The sequence below is a fragment of the Episyrphus balteatus genome, chromosome 2 (genome assembly GCF_945859705.1).
Source record: "Episyrphus balteatus chromosome 2, idEpiBalt1.1, whole genome shotgun sequence".
Classification (NCBI taxonomy): Eukaryota; Metazoa; Arthropoda; class Insecta; order Diptera; family Syrphidae; genus Episyrphus; species Episyrphus balteatus.
In genome coordinates this window covers 80,697,599-80,716,066 of record NC_079135.1, presented here as the reverse complement: position 1 = coordinate 80,716,066, position 18,468 = coordinate 80,697,599, and the positions used below count along the sequence as shown (strand labels likewise).

The 18,468-nt window shown below is 34.3% G+C and overlaps 1 protein-coding gene across 8 annotated transcripts in view; it reads left to right on the top strand.

Annotated features, from left to right (window-relative positions):
- Positions 1–11,218, top strand: part of LOC129910450 (inhibitory POU protein) — a 55,884-nt gene extending 44,666 nt beyond the window's left edge. For 2 of the 8 annotated variants that reach the window (XM_055987845.1, XM_055987842.1), the window contains 5 exons: positions 8,950–9,127; positions 9,242–9,382; positions 10,072–10,303; positions 10,435–10,598; positions 10,653–11,218. In XM_055987845.1, the coding sequence (XP_055843820.1) occupies positions 8,950–9,127; positions 9,242–9,382; positions 10,072–10,303; positions 10,435–10,598; positions 10,653–10,723 (786 nt within the window). In that variant the 3' untranslated portion in view covers positions 10,724–11,218. Of the gene's footprint in view, positions 1–8,949; positions 9,140–9,241; positions 9,383–10,071; positions 10,304–10,434; positions 10,599–10,652 lie in introns of all 8 variants that reach the window. The other 6 variants (XM_055987840.1, XM_055987847.1, XM_055987843.1 and 3 more) reach the window with 5 other exon arrangements.
- The last annotated feature ends 7,250 nt before the right edge of the window (positions 11,219–18,468 follow it).

Sequence of the window (18,468 nt, the reverse complement as noted above, 5' to 3'; positions counted from 1 at the left end):
GGGAAGGATAGAAAGAGAGAAAGACAGTTATAGACATTGTATGAAATGGCTCACACAATAACGACTTATTTTCAATTAGCGAGCGTTCATCGACACGTGATCCATGTCATGGGTAACAAGTGCATAAGCACATGGGACTTTAGAATTTACAACTTGAGTTTGTATTTTGCTTTGAAATTAAAGGATTGAGTAACATAAAAGGTAACTTGTTACTAATTTTTTTTTTTTCAATTAGAATTCCTAACAAAATGTCAAAGTTATTTAGATTTCTAAGTTCATAAATAATTTAGAGTGCTTGAAATGATTAACTCCAATAAATATTTAATTTGGGGAACATTGGTAACCAAGAATTATGAAACTTTAGAATCAAAAAGAGGAATTGAACGTAAAGAAAAAGATAGTTTAATTTGTAATGTTTTGCCCGTTTATTGACAACCGTGTTATATGATAAAAAATTCGATAAAATTGTAAAAGAAAGTGACGATTCAAGGCTATCAAAGATAGATTGAAGTTTTCAATATTAAGATGAAAGCAAATATGGTATAGTAAAAGCAATAATTAATTTATGGATTCCATCCTGCGAATTTGATTAAACAAAATTCGATCCGCTCTATTGGTTTGACCAAAAAATAAAATTCGAAACTTGTTATATTATATTGTCGGCTAGTGAGTTCCTAACTTGCTAGTCTTTCGTGGTACCACAATGGATCCATAAGGGTCTAAGAAAGTGTGTCGGGTACTTTGCCTGAAAACCACTATAAACTAACCTAACCTTTATTATATTGAACTCATAACAGAAGCCAAAATAAGTTTAAAGACTATTATTCGAAAATCTTTTCAATATGACGAATAAAAAGTTGAAGGAAAAATTCTACCCTTTGTTACATCATAAGGAGGCCAGACTAAATATTGTCAAAAATCACATGGCAGGGGCGAGGATGGGGGAAATCTATTATTTTAAGTGACAAAACAAGAAATCTATCTAGGCGGTCCAGATAATTTTAACAAATAACTAGGCACTAATTTGTGTCGTTATACTCGCTATATGTGAAACAGTTTTATGTGGGTACGTGCACTTGTTATCAACTATGAAATAAATTGATCATCTCAAATGTGTAATAAAATGAATTTACACAATATGCATTAAATTCAAGATACAAAACGAAAGAGCTGAGCAGCGAACTTGTTTTATTAATAAGAATCCGCACGACCGTACTATGACAGTTTTTAAATTTTTGTGTTCTTTTCGTACAAGTTGTAGGTCTGCATTCTGGAATTTAATAGCATACACATATAATTATCTTGACTTCTACGAAGAATTAAGAATGGTTATCATTCCGATTCTTGTTTTGTATACTAAACAAATTTATATGCAATTTTTAAATGCTCATAAAGAAATCAGAATATTTAGCTAATACGTTCACCTGTTTTCAGAGTTATTTTATTAGTTCTTATGTATATAAAACGTTTTTTTTTTAAGCTTTGGTAAGCCGACTACAAATGATAGATAGTCTTCATAATTTTTTTTATTTTCCGCCATTTGAGTACTACTGGTTTGAAAACTTGTTGTAAATTACAAAAAATCATTTATTTATCAGCAGTAGGTAACTCACTAAATGAATTTGGAGGAAAATTTTAAACTGCATTTTTTTCAGCAAATATATATGTATATTTTTTACCTAAATAATATAGGCCTCTGAACTTATATCTGTAATCCAAAACTGGGGTCGAATTACGGCATACGTACCTTAACGTACTGACGCCTTATGTCTGTGTCTTTTTCTTCTTGACGGAGACAGCAATAAATTTTTTTTTATACCATCAGAAAAAAGACATTTTAACGAACGAAATGCCCACCGACTTTTTGAAAAAAGCTGATATTTTGACTCGTGAATTTTCGATTGAAAATTAGGATGTTTTTTTGGTATTAAGTCAAAATTAGGTAAACAAATTAATATTTTAAATCAAATAAATTACAGTGTATTTGGGACATAATAAGTTAAGTTTTCACCAAATTTCGAAGAAAAATTTTTGTTTTTCAAAAAGATAAAAATAAAAAACCAAAAACTCGGTTTTTTGAATTTTTCACATAAATTTTGAGGTTATGTGAAAAAATTGTTGATGCAAAAGTTGTAGATCTTTTTATTACCTACAACTTTGCCATACAACTTTTTTCTATAGGATTTGTAGTTTTGCCGGAAATCGAGATACACCATTTTTTACCATTAAAAACTCAACCCACCCACTTCCCGAACTCGGCTCGCTCGTAATTTATTTTTCCTTTAATTTTCATCATATTCACCTCCTTTTCCAATGGGTTTCATTCTACTATGATTTTTTTTTTGTTTCAAAAATTATCGACCCTGGTCTATAGGTATACTTTCATAACACTAAAAGTAAAATATTTAAACTTGATTATTTTTGAAAGTCAAGAAATATAAAAGTATATAGCTTTCAGAAGTATTTGCTTACAGAATCTTTTTCAAACTTGTATTCAAATCCTTTGCCACAATAATTTGCTTAAGCAAAAAAGCAACTACCTAGGTAGGTACTACCTCAGAAGTCTATTTTATTTAGTGCGAAACAAACAAACAAAATGCTCTAATAATTTTACCTATTACAAATAAAAAAAAAACCTAAAAAAACAAATCATATCCCCTCGAAAACAAACGACTTTGTTTAAATGTAATAAAATATGGTTTTAAATTATTTGTATGCCCACATTTAGAACAATTTAACTGCTTTTTAATTAATAACTTGTTTCCGTATTTTTTTTAGTTAAATCACCCTTACCTATAATAAAAAAAAAAACTGGTATCCGAATCGAAACATAATAACTATTATCACAAATGTCGGATACATTTTTTCAACTCTTCCGGGGGATGATTTGACATGCAGAGAACACTTGTCAAAATATGAACTGTGAACTAGTTACTTTATAAATGTGACAACACCCGTTATCATATCTGTTAACAAAACAAAAAAATCACTTTGCTTTCAAATTGCATTCTAATGGACATATGCTGTTATAAACTGAGAACAACCTACCTACCTACCAGGTTTTTCGCTCTACCTAACATAATAGACAGACGCAGCGACATACAGTCATCCCTTTTAAGTGCTGTTTCATGTGTTCCACATTAATGAATATTATTTGAAAGTAATCTGCTAAGCCATATCAAAAACCCCCTAAATTCAACTACATCATGCACCATGTGTTGCATATCTCGATGTTTTTTTGTTTTTTGTTTTTTTTTTTTGTGTTCGAACAGACAAGCCAAAGAGTACAAAAATCACTTGTTTCCGAAAGTTTAAAACAATGTACCTTACCTAGAAGACACCTATCTATAGATCTACTCTATACATCAACAATACTACTAATTCCATACTATAACCCTTGATGTTATCGAATATTAAAAATGAAAATCCATTGCAAAGTGCATATTACTAACGCAAAAAGGAACATCAAATTGATCGTATTAATAAATATAACTGGTTCATCCCGCCCATATAATCAACTTAAAGATTAGAAACGATTTTCCATATCGAAACTACTCGTTTGCCATTTTATGGCAATGAATACGATTAACTATCTCCCACGGGATTACCCACTGGCTACATAGAAAGTATTGCATATCAAAGGCGAACCCTTATATTATTGAAAATCTCTCAATATGGTCTGGATTCAACCACCGGACTGGTGTTTGCAGATTGTGCACTGCGCACCCTTGGTGCCGAATCGAAAATATAAATCATAATATGCTTTCTTTAGCAACAGCATCATCCTCCTAACCGTATACAGGTTTTATAACCCTGCGTAATATGGGCTCGGTGGGTAGTTGTTTGTATAGAAACAAAAAAAAATAGGGAGAAAAAAAAACAAGGGATATACCCATCAGAGTCTTGAAATTCAGATTTCTTTCCCATTACTCTCCCTTTGAACAATATTGATACGTTTCCCAAAAGACAGAGGCGGATATAATATACTCGCAAATGGGTAGGATGAGTGCTTTTGTGTAGAAGTCATGTACCGCATTAACAACATGTTAACCCCGGCAAATATCAAGGTTGAAAAACTAATACAAGATTGCTTACCAAACAACAGCTATACATTCGGGGTGATAAAATGAGGAGATGGTGAGTCGATTACGTGGGCAACCCCAGTGGCAATTTGTTGTGTTTTTATTTGATTCATTTTTTTTTTTTGTTGTTGTTCGTTTTTGTTGTGTTTCGGATACAATTTACCCTTCATCTTTCATGAGTTTTTGCAAAAAAAAAGCATCACTATAGTCTCGCCCTCTTTTCATTGACAAGTATTTCAATTTTGTTGTTTATCTTTTATAAGAGAACAACAGATGGTTTACGCAATCACCGTGATAAACATTATATATTTGGATTCGCATAAAGGATATTTTTATATCGTCTTAGATCAAGAACTGGGATTTGTTGGTTTTCTTTTTGTTTTCCTTGATTGTAAAAGTAGATAAGGTACCTGTCGTCTATGTTCCTATTGAAAAATAAATGTTTAACCGACAATTTATTTCAAAGGTGTGAAGAATAATGTAAGCTACTTTTTCCAAAGTTATGCTATTGACACCAAAGTTTCTATTTCTACTGTAAACGTTAATACTCTGGATTTTGTATAGCCCAGTAAGATATTATGTAACTTCACGGGACATATGTGTACCTATAATAAACATATAAACATTTCGGTGGGGCATAACTCAACAATTATAAATCGATCGAAACTAATGCTTCTCGGAATTCTTATCGGAATTATGGCCTATCTCACACATTTCTATTTTTAAGAATGGAATTTCCAATCAAAAATTATAAGAACCCTGGGAAAACATTGAGGTGTGTATGGTGGGATTATTATTTTAAATATCTCTATAAAAGTGGACTTATCTCGTATCTTTAAGAAATAAGGCCTATAAGGACGGAATAAGAAAAATTTGTTTCTTGTGAGTTGCTCTTATTCGCTATTGTTTCAAAGTTTTAAGTAATAAGAGATGAAACATTTTTCAGACCATAGCTTGATCTATGTTATAAACGAAACATGATTCCTAAAATATTGTAAAGATTTCTTTGTACATTAAGAAAAAAAAAAAAACTAAATCATTTCTTATTCTTATACATTTTGTGTGAAAAATTCAAATCTAAAAAAAAAGAATTTGGTTCTTAGTTATAAGCATGCTCAATGCTCATAATAAGCTTACCGTCAAAAGCTGAAGCATTTTTAAGAAGCAATTTTTATAAAAGAGGATAGAAGAAAAAGCATCTGCTTAGTAAATTATTAAATTTCGTAAAAATAAACTCGAGTTCAACTTCAATCTCACCCTGGAAATAGTTGCAAGCCTCTAAGATTTGGATTGTTTTCTGAGGCCCAGACTTTTGGTCAGTCTTTTGCTTTTTGCCTGCCTCAAGAGCTCTTATGCACATCTTCTATTTAAGTTTGAAGTTGTATCGGAACGTTGAATGATACTGTCTTTTTGACGGGGTTGTCAAAAGTGTCTTTCCTGTGAATACCAACTTATAGCCAAATTAAAACTGAAACTCTCAGAATTTTGTTTATGTTTAGCAAAATTAAAATTGATTTCAAAAAACTCACTTGGATATTTCTCATTGCTACATTGACGATTGACGATGTGGGGGAGGATCAGATCAGTAATTCAACTCTCTGACTTTGAGACGGTATGTATGATGTCTTCATTATCACAAATACAATTCGGGAACTGCCGCTGCTAATACAACCCCATGATTGAGGAGTGACTTTTCGAGGGGGATAAACACAATTTTTGTTTTTTTTTTTTTTTCAAACTATCTTTTTTCCCTAAGTGAAAAGACACACATTTAAGTCACTTTGAATTTTGGACTTCAATTTTTTCAATTTTCTACTAGCTCTATACATTTTTCATGTCTAATTTTGTGTCTTTTGGTCGTTTAATAAAACAAATATGCACTTTTTCTTTAATGGAAACATAGATTTCGATGCCTACTTTGTAAATTTTCAAAAATCTAATTTTTGTCAAAAAGTGGATTTACGAGGTTTCCACTCTTAGCCGACGATATTCGGATCAAAAGGGGATATAATTATGTATAGAGATCAGAAAACAAGGGGTTATAGACCCTACTTTAGTCAGTGTTCGTGTTAGTAACCGTTGTTTCTTCTAAGTCCTAGATTCGTACAGCCAAAATCAAGTCCTGTAAAAACTATACATATGAAACTGGATCCTACAAGCTATTAAATTTAAGACGTAAAATGGACAATAATTATAAGTTTGAAAGGTCAATAAATTAAAAAAAAAAAAAAAAAAAAAATTGATGAAACCCCAAAAGATCAAAGCTTCAAAGCCTGTTAATAATAAAAAATCCATTCATTAAATTGGGAATTATATGTTTAAAAAATTGAACTAAACAACTTCTTTTATTTTTTATTTATTTCAACGTTTTTAGCTCTTTTCGATAAATTTTACAACAAAATGTGGATCAAAAAAGTATCTAAGAAACTGATTTTTCAACAAAATGGAATATAATAACATTTCCCCAACAAAATATAATATAAACAACATTTAAACTACTATAAAAAAGTTTATGAAATTCGTATTAATTTTTTTACATAATTAGAGCTTGAAAAGACATTGCTCTTACATACTTGTAAGCAAACATCAGTTTTTTTTTTTTTTCAATTTTCTGAAAAATGTGTATTGATCAATATAGCTATAAAATCTATTTCACTGATCGAATACCAACAGCAAATCAATTTTGCATTTACTTTTTGAACAAAGTCATGTATCGTTTAAAAAATAGAATCCTCTGTGTCCCATTTTCACCATCGGTGCTAAATTTAAATTTTTTTTTCTCTATATTTTCATAACATTTTTAACCATCGATGGATTTCTTAAAAAGAAATTTGTACAATTCCAAAAGTATAAAAATCATTTCTAATTTCAAATACATATATCTTCTTTTTCTTAACAAACATCTATGTATAGAGATTTATAACTACCTATATTTTTTTCCAACTTCATATTAATATTGTACTGTTCAATCTTCATACTTACGCACCTGACTAAGACCTCGAAAATAGATTCACTTTTGTAATAGTATTTCCCTCTATTCAACCGAAAAATATGAAAACATTTATAACCCTCTCTTTTATACAATTTCATAATTTTTTTTTTTTTTCGTAAGTGGTATATTAATGTTTATTTTGTCCATTGTCCAAACATCATTACTAACAAATGTTCTGATGTGCGTATCAAAAAATGTCCTCTAAAATAAATAACAATCAATTATAATTCCTTTCATGGGAACAATAAAACCACATACAGAATGCGGTGTATGTCTCTAAAATGCATACTCATAGCATGCAACGTTTATCCATAAAACACAACTTACCGGAGTCCTAAACAACAATATCGATGCATCAACACCATCATCAGTCTTATATGTGAGTTACCCTCTTACATTAAATAACCGATGTGGAAAAAAAAAGCAATTATTTCACATAATAACACATCAAGGACCTTCATTCAAACATTGAAAATAAACTTGAAACAAAAAAGTTGTTTTTTGTTCTTAAATTGTTATTATTTTTGTGTCAGTATAAAGACACTCAAAAAAGGATATGAGCCTGTGCCACCACAGCCTCAATTTCTATCTCAGCCAACCAGTCCGGTACTCGTATTTTGTATATATATGAAGCTTCCTGAATTGGTATTGGAATTGTGATAAAAGCAAAGATCTTAACCAAACATAAAATTAATTTCAAGTGCTCTAATCATACTCTGACGATATTTACCTAATTGAATGTAACAGTAATGGAAGTCAAACAAGAGAGTTGAAAGTACCTTGTTTGTCTTATTTCAAGCCCTGGATGTCAGAGAATGGTGCACGATTTCAATATGTTTATTAGGGTGGTGGTGGTGGTTTAAAATCGAGTTTATGCCGCAGTGCCAGCCACCACTACCAAAACCGTATCTAGATAATTTTGTGGCTTTTTGATCAGGTGGAATAATAGCAGAGTAAAACTTCGAATGAAAAATATTTGCGTTTGCAGGGTTGGGCTGTAGTTGCCTCGGGTAGTTTTTAGAAATCTGGTCACCTTTTGATGCTATTTTTTTTTTTTTTTAGTGCAGTCGATGTTGTTTATTTTTATGCTTTTACAAGTTGAAATATATTAGTATGTAGGATATGGTTGTGCTGTATAGTATATACTAGCTTGGCTGGCATTCATTTAATGCTCTAGGTACATGGCATAGGCACAGTAAAGTCAATGTTTGTACAACAAATTAAATCGGCATGTAACTTAATTTAGTTGGCAAACAAACCAATCACTCTATGAACTCACTTTTCTCTCTCTTCATTACTACGATAGTGTTTTTTTTTTTTTTTTTGTAGGTACATAGAAAATATACATTTTAGTGTAATTAAAAGCCTAAAGGAGGATTATTTTTTGTTTTATTTAACATTTTTGGTTCTATGCCTACATATCGCTTGATTGCATTTTTAATAAATATTAAAATAATAGTTGAGTTAATGAAGTAATGAATTTCTGCACTATGGTTATCAATATCCTTGAGCATTATGGAAATATATTTGAAAAATGATTTTGGTTAATTTCAAAGTAAAAGTCTTAATTTTGTTGTTTTGTTAATATTTGCTACTTGATTATTTGGGGTATAAAAGAAAAAATCATTCTTTTTGAGGTTCTTTTTTCTTCCGCAAAGGTGTTTAAAAATGCATAAAATACAAAAAAAAAATTATTTTTTCTTTTTCAGGAAAACAATTCTTCTAGAGGTGCAATTTTATTTTTCTCCTTTTGTTTTTGTTTTGTTTTTTAAATGAATTTTTGATATTTAAACATTTTTAATAGAAACATTCATACCTTCTTTTATTATTATGCTATATTAATAAAAGTTAAAAAAAAAAACATAAATCTCTTAGATGCACCATACAATGGACGGACTTGATATGTTGGATCCAACGGGTTCAATGACAACATTAACACCTATGTCTGAAACACCAATTACACCTACACACCATCAACTCCATGGATCATATCACGGCATGAACCACATGATGGGACATCACCATGCGGGACCTTTAGGTGGACATACACCGGGTAGGAATTATGGTAAACAATAATTATGGACAGTCAAGCCGTATTATATATTTTGTTTTTTTTTATTTTTTTTTTTTTATATTACTACTTTTGTGTGACATTACATTTTAACAGGACATCATGGACATCCGAGTGCGCATCATCCTGCAATGGCAGCTGCAGTTGCTGCTGCTGGCCTACATCCTGACACAGATACAGATCCTAGAGAATTGGAGGCATTTGCGGAGCGATTTAAACAAAGGCGGATAAAATTAGGTATTTTATATTATGGTGATTGAATTCAAATTCAGTTTGCTATTAAGTGACTGTATTTCCCTTAAAAACGGTCGTACTTGAAATTTAAAAAGGAATTTTGAAGCTCGATTAATAGATTTGAGATCTTATGATGAAATAAATTTTCAAGCTACGTGTTCAGCTCAATCCTATTGAATACTAAAATTTCGAAGTTTTTCAAGTTTTTTAGTCTAAAAAAAATTGTCACAAATTAATACAAAAAATGTTTCCTAATTTAAAAATAGGATTAAGCCGAACATGTAGCTTGTAAAATTTCCATTGTTAATCCTCAAAACTAGAAAGTTTAAGCTTTAAAACCATCTTTTTAAAATTTCAGTGCGACCATTTTTAAGGTAAATTCAGTCACTTGAAAGACCTCAAAAAATTTGGAATTTTGTTGACACCTTAATTTTTCCCCCCGGTGTATTTGTGTCACTGTTAATCTCAGAATACTAGGTATACATTTATTTTACATGTATATTTAAATTTGGCAACTCCAAAGTTTATTAGAATTCATAAACTGAAAATCTGAAGAATATGCGATCGATACTAAATTAAAACAAAAGAGCTGAGCAGCGAACTTGATTTTAAAACGCAAATTTTTGCTCAACCTCTTTAACCTATTTCGCCTTTGTTACTAATAAAAATATTTTTTTTATAACATTTTTAAGGCGTTACCCAAGCGGATGTTGGAAAAGCTTTAGCCAATTTAAAATTACCTGGAGTTGGAGCGCTTTCACAAAGTACAATCTGTCGCTTCGAAAGTCTGACCCTGTCACATAACAACATGATAGCATTAAAGCCAATACTTCAAGCGTGGCTTGAAGAAGCGGAGGCACAAGCGAAAAACAAACGAAGAGACCCAGATGCGCCGAGTGTGTTACCTGCTGGCGAGAAAAAAAGGTAGACAGCGTTTCAATTAGAACTCGGACAAAACTGTTTGTCTTAAACAAAATGACAGTGACCGAGTTTTAGTTAAACAATTTTGTATATTTACTTTTTATTCAGTTATCTATATCGAGTCTTTTTTCAAGAAAAAGGACTTCCATTGCTGCACCTGAAAAACGCTCCCTTGAAGCATATTTTGCCGTCCAACCAAGGCCTTCTGGTGAGAAGATAGCTGCCATCGCTGAAAAGTTGGATCTGAAGAAGAACGTGGTACGAGTCTGGTTCTGCAATCAAAGGCAAAAACAAAAACGTATGAAATTCGCTGCACAACACTGACAATCAAATAATACAGCCACACAATTAGGTATAGTTAGTAGTGTTACGGCATCTATGACCGGCCCTGGACCCGCTGGAGTCACTGGTTTTGGTTACTGATAGTAGCTTACATCCCACGCATCCCATAGCAGCAGTACACTGAACAACGCCATCAACCAAATGGACTATTTCAACACAGCTTCCACGCTGACGACGGCATACTGATCCAAAACAAAATAATGTGCGGACAAAATACTGACAAGAGAACTGCGCCCTGCCCCATATTCGCCATCATCATTATATTATAGTTTTTATTTTTTTTTGTTAATTTGTTTCTATTTATTTTTAAATTTTATTTTGTTAAGTTTTTTAATTAATTTTCGTGAGGCATTACATCGCATCGAAAATTGTTTGTACAGAGAGGTGTGCATTTGAAACATTTTTGTTTTGAAGCAAATTTGCGTTCCTAATGAAAAATACATTTATACCAAAAAAAGAAAAGAACAGAAATAAAAACTGTTTAAAAATGTATCTATTTAAAGATTTGATGAAAATATAATTTTTGTACATTGTCTAGTGTAGAGTAAAACCTTAGTTAAAAGTTCTTCAAAAAAATAGAAATCTTTTTTGAAGACATGTAAGATATTTTTTAATACTTTGTTAGATTTTTGTTTTGTTTTTTATTTATAATTTTTTTATTTATTTTTTTTTTTGAAAAAAATATAAGAAAAATGTGCAATAGGCAATAAACTATAACGAATAACTAAAGTTCGTTTATTTTTTATTGGTTTATTTTTATTATTATTATTTTAATTTGGTAAGTGCTGATAGCTTTTTTAATTAAATGATAAACTAGTAATAGAATAAATAAATTGCGAAAGAGTAAAACAAAAAAACAAACAAACAAAGCAAAAAAGAAAAACAATGTTTGCATTTTGCAAATTCCATGTACATAGTATCCTGTTTCATTGATTCACTAAATGAAAATCATTTTCGGATAAAAACTATTGTGTAAGAATATTATTTATATATTAATTAAGAAAAAAAACATTGCATAGAAGATTACATACAAGAAAAAAAGTGTATATAACTATTCTAAGATTTATTATTAAAAAAAAAAAACAGAAAAAAAAGTTCTTGTATATACGACCTTTTCAAAATACAAATAAAGTTAGACTAATTTTTTTAGAAGAATATAATTACTTTTTTAATTTTTTGTATTGAATTAAACTTAAATTAAGATGGAAATGGATGGTGTTGTTAGGGGATATTTTTTATGGCGGGAAATGTGAGTGAAAGGTAATTTATTTATAAATTCTTTTATAAACTAATATGTATTTTTTCAGGTTATGCGGATGATACCAGTATTTGCAAGCTGTTTGCAAAGTTTTGTTTTATTTTTTCGTTTATTTACAGATAGTGATAATGGAATGGCAGATTTGAAATCTACTGAAACTTATGGCAAGTATTTTAACCATTCCATCAATTAATTAATTCAGCCACCTACCTTTATGTTAAGAAATTGCCTTTAATTCGCGCTGTTAACTGCAGTGCTGTGTTATAAGGTAGGCGGCTGTCTTATAAGATAATTAATAATTTATATTTTTTCTTTACATTCAATTCTAGGTTTTGTCAAAGAAAATAAAGGAAAGGAATATTGGTATCTAAATCGTGCTTCACCATAATTTAATTGAATTATTTTCTTCAAATCTCTTTAAATACTATTAAAAATGTTATGTATTCCAACTGATTATATTTTTTATAATATTAAATGTAATAAAGATTTGTATATTTTTTTAATTTTGAATAAAATTGCTGGAGAAAAGGCATTTATACACGTAGGTATGCTTAACTTTAATGTTTAAATTCAAGATAAATTATTTAGTTTCACAAAAAGTCTTCTAAGAAGGATCAACTTTTAGCAGCTAGATGAAAGTGTCTATGGTCAAAAATCAAATTTGAAAATAAATAAAATTAAAAAAAAACTGGTTGAATTTTGTTTTTTTTTTTAGCTTTTTCAGGAAAAAATCGGAGGAATACAAAACCTAGAGCTTTCTGAATAACTATTAAAAAGTATAGAAAACCAATATTTTGAAATAAAGTCAAATTCAAAGTAACGATTTTAAATCTTACTTGACTAAGAAGTCAAGCAAAATTTGATGATTTTGTGTTTATTTTACTTAATTTTATTACATTTTAAAGAATACCTACATTTTTTTTTTATCGAAAATGATTCCTGATTCACAATATTGCGAGACGACACGAGACGAGAGCGTTGTAAGAGTGAAATTGATATCCAGTTTTCAATAAATTTCATTCTTTTCAAACACATTCTTCTATTTTCTGTCAAAAATGAACAATTTCCCAAAAAAATATCGTAATATCGGCCATTCCATTTGCATTTTTAGGACATTTTCACGCTTATTATCCAGTTTATGAAGAAGCAATATTTTTTCTTAAAACTTGGTGGGTTTTAAGGACTCATGATAAAGTTGAAGTTCCAGAAGTTTCAAGAAAAACTAATTCAAAATATGTACATAGCTAAATTATTAACAAAGACGATAACGGAGAAGACTTGTACGCGTCTTCTCCGTTACCCCTTTTTCTGTGAATAATTTGACTACGTTTAATTAGTTTTTCGTAAAACTTCTATAACATCAACTTTATCATAAGCCCTCTTAAGAAACAAGGTCAATGTGTCTTCTCCATTAGGTACTTTAGAATGGCCGTGACAGGGATGAAAAATGTACTGAAATGGGTACAATTGTATTGAAACTTGAAATATATTTCTCACACTAGAAATTTATATAAAATCTAATCAAAATGTTTTATTTGCAAAAACTCTTAGAGCCCCCGCACACTACAAACTTTCTATCGGCCGATAGTTTAGTCGGGTTGGGCTCCTAGTGTGCGGACAGGCAGCCAACTAAACAGTTGGGTCGCTAGGAAATATTTTAATTTGAAGGCAATTGTTTAGCAAACCAAACTTTTTTGTCGATCAAACAAACTTTTTTACCACATCTCTATAATAAGACAAAACATTTCCAACATAAAGACTTGCGTGTTTTCTTTGAATAACATGAAATTTTAAGGTAAGTTAATCTACGCTAACATGCTAGTCTAAGATCCCACTGCTCGATTTTGCATCTATCTGTTTTTTTTTTTTTTGATGAAATGTACATCACATCAAAGGAAATGACGCAAAGATTACAAAAAAAAACAGGGTTGCCTGGTCACAGCTTGCCGCAACAATAGGGTTGCCATCAGGTTTAAAGAGATACACTTTTGGAGCAAATTGCATCCATCCATCTGTTTTTTTTTTTTTTAATTCTGATAGTAAATTAAAGCTTTATTATTCCTCTTTAAAATAAACTAGGGTTGCCAAAAATGCATTTCTTCAAAATTTTATTTTTGATTTATACTGAGACTATATAAATGCTTTTGTATAAGAAATTTTAATAAAATTTAATAAGTCGTTTGAGAGAAATTAAGAGTTTAAAAAACGATTCTATGACAGGTGCCGTTAATAATGACTTTCGAAAAAATCTTTTTTTGTTAAAAGATAGGCCTTGTCCGAAAACCCACACTTATTTCTTTCTGTATAAATCGTTAAAAGAGTTTTTGAGAAAATTATACTCTTTTAAGATTGGTGCATCACAGGTATCGTTAGATAAGGTTCTAAAAAAATGAATTACATAGAATCATCTGCACAATCTCCAAAAACTGCTATATACCAAGTTTGAAGAGAATTGATCCATCCGTTTAGGCTGTAGCTTCTTAAACAGACAAAGATTCGAGTGCCAGAGGTTCGATTCCTGTCGATGCCTATTTATTTTTTTTAAATTTTAAATAAAAATTTATGTATTAAATCAATAATATTTCTTCACAAAAAACCATATATTTAGGCCACAAATTAAAATATTCGTTTTAATTTAGAATATAATGTAGTTCGCCGCTCAGGATTAAAAAAAAAATATGTTCCAATTTATTTTTGCGGCTCAGGATTGCCGCTCAGCCGCTCAGGACATGGCCGTACCCTTCGGGACATGCTTGGGACATGCTAGCGGCATCTTCGGGACATACTCGGGACATGCTCGGGACATCTTCGGCACATGCTCGGGACATGCTCGGGACATACTCGGGACATGCTCGGGACATCTTCGGGACATACTCGGGACATACTCGGGACATCCTCGGAACATCTTCGGGACATACTCGGGACATGCTGGGGACATGGTCAAGACATGCTCGGGACATCTTCGGGACATGCTCGGGACATCTTCGGGACATACTCGGGACATGCTCGGGACATCTTCGGGACATCTTCGGGACATCTTCGGGACATCTTCGGGACATCTTCGGGACATCTTCGGGACATCTTCGGGACATCTTCGGGACATCTTCGGGACATCTTCGGGACATCTTCGGGACATGCTCGAGACATCTTCGGGACATGCTCGGGACATCTTCGGGACATGCTCGGGACATCTTCGGGACATGCTCGGGACATCTTCGGGACATGCTCGGGACATGTTCGGGACATGCTCGGGACATCTTCGGGACATGCTCGGGACATGCTCGGGACATCTTCGGGACATACTCGGGACATACTCGGGACATACTCGGAACATCTTCGGGACATACTCGGGACATGCTCGGGACATGGTCAAGACATGCTCGGGACATGCTCGGGACATGGTCAAGACATGCTCGGGACATCTTCGGGACATGCTCGGGACATCTTCGGGACATCTTCGGGACATGCTCGGGACATGCTCGGGACATCTTCGGGACATGCTCGGGACATGCTCGGGACATCTTCGGGACATGCTCGGGACGGGAGCGTATCGGAATCCCGCTTTTTAAAATCCCGTTTTTCGAAAATCCCGAAAAAAAAGTTTCAAAATCCCGTTTACTAAAATACCGCTTTTTAAAATCCCGTTTTCTGAAATCCCGCATTTTAAAATCCCGTCAAATCCCGAAAATACCGATTTTTTTTACAAAATACATGCTTAATTCACAAATAAAAAAATCATGAGAAATAGACAAAAAATTAGTAAAACTGATTTTTTGCGTTGTAAAGCCCACACAATATGTACCTTCAACACACTATGAAGACGGTATTTTTTTTATAAAAACATAAAATGATTAAAGCCTTAAATTGAGTTCACAAGTAAAAGAAATTTCATTTATTTAAATATCAAAATTGTTGAAATGTATCCAAATATAAGTTGAAATATATTTAAATGAAATTTCTTTTGATTATGTAGTGTGTACTTAATTTAAGGTGTTGTGATCATTTTATGTTATTATTACATTACATTACATATTAATCTAATCAGAAGATAAATCTTCCGGACTAGATACACTGCAGCTTCGGAAACTAAGTCCATTTGGCTGATACAGCACAAGACATTAATACAACAAAGAAAGACAAAGAGAGAAAGAACAACAGAAACACATATAACACATAACTACGTGGCACAGAGGGGAGACATCGCTGACAATTGTCTCATGTTATCGCACAGGTGGCCTCAGTTAAGCTGGCGATTTTAGAAAAAACTTCTGAGCCGACCGTTGGGTTCGAACCCACGATGTCTGGCTCTGAAGTCATCTACCCATTCCTCTGTGCCATGGCCACCTGCTATGTTATTATTAATCTATGGGATTATCACGATTTGATTGTTCTTCTGAAACTTCAAAGTAAATATTAGTTTGTTAATTGATTTTTTTTATATATTATATTTTTTGTTAAAAGTTTTAATTAAATGCGTTTAGAACAATCTCTCATTTTTTAATTTGTTTTAGTATCCCGATTTTGCAAGCAAAACTAGTTGTTTTATTTTAAAAAATCGCTCGATTTTTTAAAATAAAACAACTAGTTTTGCTTGCAAAATCGGGATAATGAAAAACGGGATTTTAAAAGCGGGATTTTAAGAAACGGGAATATAAAAAGCGGGATATCGAACCCAACCCGCTCGGGACATCTTCGGGACATGCTCGGGACATCTTCGGGACATGCTCGGGACATCTTCGGGACATGCTCGGGACATCTTCGGGACATGCTCGGGACATCTTCGGGACATGCTCGGGACATCTTCTGGACATGCTCGGGACATGCTCGGGACATCTTCGGGACATGCTCGGGACATCTTCGGGACATGCTCGGGACATCTTCGGGACATGCTCGGGACATCTTCGGGACATGCTCGGGACATGCTCGGAACATCTTCGGGACATGCTCGGGACATCTTTGGGACATGCTCGGGACATCTTCGGGACATGCTCGGGACATCTTCGGGACATGCTCGGGACATCTTCGAGACATGCTCGGGACATCTTCGGGACATCTATGGGACATCATCGGGACATGCTCAGGACATGCTCGGGACATGCTCGGGACATCTTCGGGACATCTTCGGGACATGCTCGGGACATATTCGGGACATATTCGGGACATATTCGGGACATCTTCGGGACATCTTCGGGACATCTTCGGGACATCTTCGGGACATCTTCGGGACATGCTCGGGACATCTTCGGGACATGCTCGGGACATCTTCGGGACATGCTCGGGACATCTTCGGGACATGCTCGGGACATCTTCGGGACATGCTCGGGACATCTTCGGGACATGCTCGGGACATCTTCGGGACATGCTCGGGACATCTTCGGGACATGCTCGGGACATCTTCTGGACATGCTCGGGACATGCTCGGGACATCTTCGGGACATGCTCGGGACATCTTCGGGACATGCTCGGGACATCTTCGGGACATGCTCGGGACATGCTCGGGACATGCTCGGGACATCTTCGGGACATGCTCGGGACATGCTCGGAACATCTTCGGGACATGCTCGGGACATCTTTGGGACATGCTCGGGACATCTTCGGGACATGCTCGGGACATCTTCGGGACATGCTCGGGACATCTTCGAGACATGCTCGGGACATCTTCGGGACATCTATGGGACATCATCGGGACATGCTCAGGACATGCTCGGGACATGCTCGGGACATCTTCGGGACATCTTCGGGACATGCTCGGGACATATTCGGGACATATTCGGGACATATTCGGGACATCTTCGGGACATCTTCGGGACATCTTCGGGACATCTTCGGGACATCTTCGGGACATCTTCGGGACATCTTCGGGACATCTTCCTGACATCTTCGGGACATCTTCGGGACATCTTCGGGACATCTTCGGGACATCTTCGGGACATCTTTGGGACATCTTCGGGACATCTTCGGGACATGCTCGGGACATGCTCGGGACGTCTTCGGGACATCTTCGGGACATCTTCGGGACATCTTCGGGACATCTTCGGGACATCTTCGGGACATCTTCGGGACATCTTTGGGACATCTTCGGGACATCTTCGGGACATCTTTGGGACATCTTCGGGACATCTTCGGGACATGCTCGGGACATGCTCGGGACATCTTTGGGACATCTTCGGGACATCTTCGGGACATCTTTGGGACATCTTCGGGACATCTTCGGGACATGCTCGGGACATGCTCGGGACATCTTCGGGACATGCTCGGGACATCTTCGGGACATCTTCGGGACATGCTCGGGACATGTTCGGGACATGCTCGGGACATCTTCGGGACATACTCGGGACATCTTCGGGACATGCTCGGGACATCTTCGGGACATGCTCGGGACATCTTCGGGACATGCTCGGGACATCTTCGGGACATGCTCGGGACATCTTCGGGACATGCTCGGGACATCTTCTGGACATGCTCGGGACATGCTCGGGACATCTTCGGGACATGCTCGGGACATCTTCGGGATATGCTCGGGACATGCTTGGGACATACTCGGGACATGCTCGGGACATCTTCGGGA